This window comes from Octopus bimaculoides, chromosome 14, assembly GCF_001194135.2.
Source record: "Octopus bimaculoides isolate UCB-OBI-ISO-001 chromosome 14, ASM119413v2, whole genome shotgun sequence".
Classification (NCBI taxonomy): domain Eukaryota; kingdom Metazoa; phylum Mollusca; class Cephalopoda; order Octopoda; family Octopodidae; genus Octopus; species Octopus bimaculoides.
The window spans coordinates 40,178,044-40,185,937 of NC_068994.1; the positions used below are offsets into that span (position 1 = coordinate 40,178,044).

The following is a 7,894-nucleotide window of genomic DNA, read 5'->3' on the forward strand; positions in this document are numbered from 1 at the left end:
AGGTCCAATTTTCCTGTTGGTAGCACTTAAAATGGACACATTTAGAGAAAACTTCTTTACAACTATTCAACAGGCCGGGTTTAGCATAGTCCTTAAGAACTTTGGTTCGCTCCGCAATGCAGATTTTGCAACGGCCACTCCCATTAATATATGGGCCTGGATAATTTATTATTTTCCACCTGATATTACATGGGGTCCCTTGATCTTTGAGGTGCCACACATGGCTGACCAGGAAGGCGGCGAGCTGGCAGAAACGTTAGCATGCCGAGCGAAATGCTTAGTGGTATTTCGTCTGCCGCTACGTTCTGAGTTCAAATTCCACTGAGGTCGACTTCGCCTTTCATCCTTTCGGGGTCGATTAAATAAGTACCAGTTACGCACTGGGGTCGATATAATCGACTTAATCTGTTTGTCTGTCCTTGTTTGTCCCCTCTGTGTGTAGCCCTTTGTGGGTAATAAAGAAATAACACATGGTTGACCAGGGACATGACAGAATGACTTTCTGGGATTCTGAAGGATGGCTGGTGGTTGAAGAAGCAACATTTGAAATATGTACTGGCTGATCTGATATATCTACAAACTTAGGATGTGGTCATATTTGCACTCCTGACATATATCTAGTAGTTATCTGGCCATCGATGGCGGCGTGGGTTTCCACCCTGGCATCTGAAACTCTGAGTTTTATCATGGCTACCGAATAATTGTCACATATTATTTACAGATAAATTCCTCTATTTACATAATATTGAGGTCTTTTTCTTTCTCTTGTTGTCTTACCTTGTTGTCTTTTGGCAAAATACAACAATGTGTGTGTGTGTGTGTGTGTGGTGATTTAATGCACCTGTCTCTCTAACACGGAACACTCTTTAGTCTTTTCTTTCAGAACTACAGCTCAGAGGAACACTTTCTCAAGCAATTCTGTCCCAACAGACACTTACATACAAAAGTTAAAGACAAAGATCAAGGATTCTGATCACACTTTTCTAAAAGGGCCTACAATTTCCAGAAAGCTACTTCTTTTTCTCTGACTGAAGATTAGATTTAAACAAGTACATATTTGTTTTATGTATTGGGATAATAGTTCCCAGCCCTGTTCAGTAGTCTGTACATATCTAAGCAACATAAAATTTCATTTGAATAAGTAGTAGAATTCATGAAGGATAAGTGTAATGCTAAAGATTATCTTTTGTGTTAGACTTAAAATGAGAAAATATCAACATCTATCTGGATTTACCTAATTAAATAACTTGATTTATTCAAAAGGATATAAACGAACTATTTACAGTAACAATGCTGTAATAGAATGGCTGAAGCCAACAAAGAATAGTAATTAAGCATTAGATATATGGCCAGCTGTCAGTAATTTGTAGTTATTGCTGCAAATTTTAAGCTTGTATTTGCAAAAGCTTAGGTCTCTTTGTCAGGTAACCAATCAGAAATGGAAAGTTATGCCTAACTCCAAGTGAGATTAAATAGATTAACTACAATCCCACTGCAACTAGCAAGGAAAAAGATAATTATGAAATACAAGCAACTTCTAAAACAGACTCTGATACAGTGTAATATCAAATTTGCATTATAAATATTTTACGTTACTCAATCATTTGGGGGATGTATCAACAAGTAATTTAAAATATATATTATAGAACAAATATTAAAAAAAAATTATAGCATCTTATTATAAAATCTAACATACATATCTAAGTATATGTGACACTTCAATAATGAATTTGTCAGCATTAAAATGTTTTGGAAATCTGTATTTCATATTTCTAAAGCAATGGTACTATGGCAGAATAAAACTTTGAATTGCATTAACTAGAATACAAAGATAAATATTTTCTTTTTCTGTTTTAAATAAATTCATTGGAAACAAAACAATATATTTTGCTAAATAACAATTGTTTCTCTTGTCAGCTTCTTTTATTTGTTAGAATTTATAAGGAGGTATAATTTAAAGATGTTGAAATATTATTGTTGTTCAGTATGTTATTTAGTATGTCATTTTGACACCTCACCTCAAGAATTACATCTATGCAATTTATAAATCCTGAAACTAACTTTATTGTGAGCTATTGTTTCTAAATTATAGTTATATATATATAATTTCAATTGGCTGTGTTAGACTCATATACTATCATACTGTCTTACTTGTATTCATTGTTTGTAATTTAGACAGGTTTTTTTTTGAGATTTTACAAACTGAAATTACTCAGAACATATACTTAACAAAACTAAGAAATATTTAAAACTTAACTTCGAATTTTTGTTCAGACAAGTTAGCAAATAAAAGAAAGGAAAATTTCCAGAATGAATTCACTGTCAGCAATTACTCTAAAATCTTAAAGAATCTCTCTTGAAAAAGAGAATTTTAAAAAATGTAGAATGTTTTATCACAATTTTTGAAAGGGAATAAATACAAAACATTCATGCATATGATTGAAAGAATCGCAGATAAAAAAGAAAAAAATACTTTAGTGAATATCATATATTTAACCAAAGCCATCTTCAGAATGAAAATATATTACTTGTTCAATAAAAAGCAGTTAGAGAGAGAAAACTGATATCAACAGTGATAATATTCAGATTCCAATCAAATGTAGAACAATTAAATCATTTAATTTTGATTGATTTAAATGTCTGTGGTTTTAATGATACTAGCATTAATAAGACAGTTCTGAAAAGTGGTATCTGTTCGTTAAATGATATATTTCCCTGTTAAGTAATTTCCTTTGTAAAACTCAAAATCAACTCTAGTCACTTCTAATTAAATAATTAAATAATTGCATACATAGAATGTAAGTGGATCATTGATATGTTGTTGCATTCTGATTAATAGAAATGATAGTTCTTTTCTATTCTTTCTCAAGTAATGCAATACTACAAATGTAGCTGTTGCTCATTCTACCAAAGTAAATTGTGCTCTATTTGCTGACTGAGTATATGGTAAATATTATCATTAATATTTAGTTTACTTTATGACAGAGCTCACTGAATTCTCTAATTTTACATACATTTCTATATATTTCACATATGAACTTACTTCATAGATTTCATCAACCAAATGTTTAAGGTCAAGGCTGAGCATTTTTTGCTATCTAGGACATTATCAAAGGCTTTTAAAACTGATACAGAAATAAGTACTTAAATTTATTTCAAATAGAATTTAATTTGCACATTGCAAACAGTATTCTTAGAATATAAAGATTTCGTATTATTGACACTGAATTAAAACTGAGGAATAAATCCTCAAAAATGACTGAGATTAAAAGACTACGTATTACAGGATTGAAAACAATATCAAGATGAGTATTGCCAGAATCAATATAAGACTTTCCAAGCCTTCTCAAAACATAAGCCATCAGTTCTTCATATGTTTTTTTTTTTCAAATCCAATTTATATATTCTCCAAAATGTGTTTGAGTTCATGAAATAGTTTCACTCATAAATTCCAACTAAAATACCTTACAGAGGACTGATTGACTGACTTATCAAATTATCAGATCTAAACACCACTCACGTATCAATCAAAATTCTGCAAATTATATCAATCTAGATCACCTCTATGTTTTTGTTCTCTCTTTTCAGCACTGGGCTTCTTTTAATTTGGTGCAAATTCTTCACATAGCCTTACTTTGCACAGTCTTAATTAAATTATCTCATAATATGTCATACTATTCTATACATCTTAGGCTTATATTCATCGTTGTCATCATCATCATCACCATTTAATACCCATGTTCCATACCAACATGGGTTGGACAATCTTATAGGATCTGATGGGTCCAAGGACTGCTCCGTGCAGCGGTGTCTGTTTTGGCATGACTTCAGTGGCTTGACACCCTTCAAAATGCCAGCTACCTTACAATGTGCATTGGGTGCTTTTCTCATGGAAAGCAATTCTCTATTTTCTCTTTGATAAAAGCATCTGCCGAATAAAACATGACCTGTTGTCTTCCTGATGGCATTAAAATTTATTCCATTGTTTAAACTACTTGCATTACAATATGCAAACACAGATAACAACTAGATTCTTTGGATTCTATTATTATTATTATATTATTTTGTAAAACCAATAATAGCAATTCTGATAGAAAATTAACTCTTTACTTATAATGTTCCTGTATACTGAGCACAGATACTTCTTTGGTTAGCAGTCTGAGTCATGTTCTTTTTAAGATTTCAATATTCCAGCCTAATGCTTTTACACATTTCATTGTTTCAAAACTGCATCTATATTAAGAACCAAACTGTCTGCATGCAGATATTTCTGTAGACATCAAGTTTCAAATATATTTTGGAATACTGAAAATTCCAAAATGTGCTTGTAGCAAGTTGAAGAATGAGAATATAACCACAGGAAACAGTTATTTCATACAATAACGTCTTCAAAATTTTTTAGCCTGAATTGTTAGAACATTTTAAACACACCAAAACACAAAATACAATATATATTTATTTTTTTTTACCCGTTTCAGTCATTAGACTAAGGCCATGCTGGGGCACCACCTTGAAGAATTTTTAGTTGAATGAATCGACCTCAGTACTTATTTTTTTAAAGCCTTGTACTTATTCTATCAATCTCTTTTGCCAAACCACTAAGTTACGAGGATGTAAACACACCAGCACCAGTAGGTGGGGAGACAAGCACAAACACACACACACACACACACACACACATATATATATATATATATGACAGGCTTCTTTCAGTTTCCGTCTACCAAATCGACTCATAAGGCTCTGGTTGGCTCAGCTGTGGCCATGCTGGGGGTACTACCTTGAAAGGTTTTGTTGAAGAAACCAACCACGAGTATTTAATTTTTCAAGTCTGGTACTTGAAAAATAAATGCTTGCTGAACCACTAAATTACAGAGATGTAAACAAACCAACACCAGTTGTCAATCAGTTGCGAGGGACAAACACAAAGACACACACACATATATATACGTGTACATAATGGACTTCCATACAGTTTCTATTTACCAAATTCACTCACAAGGCACTGGTCAGTCAACTGCTATAGTAGAAGACTAGCCCAAGCTGCTGTGTAGTGAAACTGAACCTGTAACCATATGGTTGCAAAACAGGCTTGTTAACCACACAGCCATTCCTGTGCCCATTATACACTATCATAAAAGAATATATAAGGGCAGTAGACTAGCAGAATCATTGGAAAAATTGCTGTACAGCATATCCCTCAGTGTCATTAAAATTGAATAATATTCCAGTCTAGAACTGTGGTAGATATAATCAATTAAACACCCACTTGTTGCAATATTTTGACCTTATATCTATATTCAAAAGAGTAAAGACCCCCTTCAATCATGAATGACCATAGTATTGCACCTAGAAAGTTACCCTCCAAGGCACAAGTCCGGGCAAGGTTGTTTATAGAAGACCAGCAGTCGCCAATGCATACCAGTCTCTCCTCCCCACATGACTGATATTGTCCAAGGGAAAGGCAAAGGCCAATACAGCTTTGCATCTGTAATGTCACAACTCATTTCTACAGCTGAGTGAACTGGAGTAATGTAAAATAAAGTGTCTTGCTCAAGAAAACAACACGCATCCCGGTAAGGAATTGAACTCACTACTTCATGATCGTGAGCCTGATGTTCTAACCACTGAGCCATGCACCTTTACATATCTCTTTGGGACAATAATAAAAAAATGTATAACCTGTTTTCATGGAAAAAATTATGATATATATATATATATATATATATATACATACCTGCTTGATCTTTAAGGTGTTGTTTGTCTTCCTTATTACAGTCAAGTTTACTATTACATGGAATCGTAGAAACACCACAATAGCGATAAGGAAATAAAACAGCTGAGTCCCTCTCTTTCCATTGACTGGCATCATTTGACTCCTGTGTGGATATCAGAAAGAAAGAGAAACATAAAACCTTATCATATCAAACAAATAAAAGAGTAAATCACAAGGGAGGTAATATTATACCAAGCTTTTGATTAAGATAAATAATTAATAAAAGATATCAACTTAATTCTATTAGAGTTTGCTTTTTTGAAGGAGAATGGGGTCAGCACAATAACAGCAATAAGTCATATTCTATTTTATATTTGATGACTAAGAGTTAAAGAATGGGAAAAATTGGTCTAAAGGTAATTTGTTTAGTGTTGGTTATTTTATATTAAATCGCATTTCATGGCTAATTGTGTCATTTGTTGTAGGTTTCTAATTAGACAAGCACTGGTTTATATGATTTCTGATTGCAAAATTAATAAGTGATTATATGTTGTACTACGTTGGGTAGAAAGAATACTACAAGATATTTGTTCTGCCCTATGTTCAAAAGCTCCAGTTTATTGATTTTTCTGGCTAATATAGACATCTTTTTTCAGGCAGCAAACTAGCAAAATCATAAACACACTATCAAAATGTTTAGTGGCATTTCATCTGTCTTTATGTTTTGAGTTCAAATTCTCCCAAGGTCGACTTTACCTTTCATCCTTTCCCAGTACACAACTGTGTACTGGGATCCCTCCCCCAAAATTTCAGGCCTTGTGCCTAGAGTAGAAAAGAATCATTAGCAAACTGGACAAAATGCTTAGCTGTATTTCATCAGTCGCTATGTTCTGAGTTCAAATTCTACAGAGGTTGGCTTTGTCTTTCATCCTTTTGGGGTTAATAAAATAAGTGCCAGTTGAGCACTGGAATCAGTGTAATCAACTAGCACCCACCCCTAAAATTGCTGACCTTGAGCCAAAATTTGAAACCAGTCTTTTGCTATGATACTTCAGCAGAAGATATAACATACATATATACATACATACATGCATCAATTCAACACGTGAAACCATTCATCCAGGCACATTTTGTTACTCACTCCCTTCTTTTCCCCCTCTCTCCAAGTTTTCTTTAGTCGTTTCTTTCTGTAGAAAAGTGTAGGCTCGAAACATCAAAGACGTTTCCATTTTCCTTGAGTGTCAAACTAGTACTCTTTGTTTGTTGTTTCCCAGATGGTTAACATACACAGCCTTGGAAAGGAGTACGCAGCCACATGTTTCACACCTCCAACATTTTGAACATGAAAGCCTAAAGTACTAGCTTCAGAGGGACTGTCATCAGGCCCTCAATGAGATCATAAATATAAATACATACAGACAGACAGACAAACATGCATATATATGCAGACAAACAGAAAGATATGCATATACACATGCAGACATGCATACTGAACTATGCAATAAGTAGCTGCGATATAAGATTAAACAGTTATATGTAGAGAAACAAAGCTATGTAAATGTGTAAATGAAAATTCATTTGTACAATGGAATAAAGAACTTAAATCTTGTACTGTTACTGTATATTTGAGTTTATTACATCCACTACCCACTCACACATGTCTGTATACACACACATGCACACACACACACACACATGCACACACACACACACATGCACACACACACACACACATGCACATGCATGCACAAGCACATGCACACACACGCACGTGAACACATTCACACACACAAACACATATGACACGTCATCCTGTCCAAGAAGCACACTGCTAGAATGGCCTTGATCGGAGGTTCACTCAATAACGGCTGGTCTGGGGGCTAAACAGCGACATCAGTATCATCGACAACATCACCATAAACCAACAAGTTAATATCTATTTCATTGCTTGAATTTGCTAAAAATAACAGCCAAATTTCTTTTCAAATCACAATACATACATACATGTGTGTGTGTGTGCGTGTATATATATATATATATATATATACATATGTATCATCATCATCATCTTCGTTTAACGTCCACTTTCCATGCTAGCATGGGTTGGACGATTTGACTGAGTACTGGTGAAACCAGATGGCTACACCAGGCTCGTGTAGCTTGGTGTATATATATATA

At 33.8% G+C, this 7,894-nt stretch overlaps 1 protein-coding gene across 3 annotated transcripts in view; it reads right to left on the reverse strand.

The window, feature by feature from the left end:
• The window catches only part of LOC106872380 (protocadherin beta-15), a 640,647-nt gene that overhangs the window by 528,312 nt on the left and 104,441 nt on the right, over positions 1-7,894 (reverse strand). For all 3 annotated transcript variants that reach the window (XM_052973045.1, XM_052973043.1, XM_052973042.1), the window contains exon 3: positions 5,738-5,879. In XM_052973045.1, the coding sequence (XP_052829005.1) occupies positions 5,738-5,879 (142 nt within the window). The remainder of the gene's footprint in view (positions 1-5,737; positions 5,880-7,894) is intronic.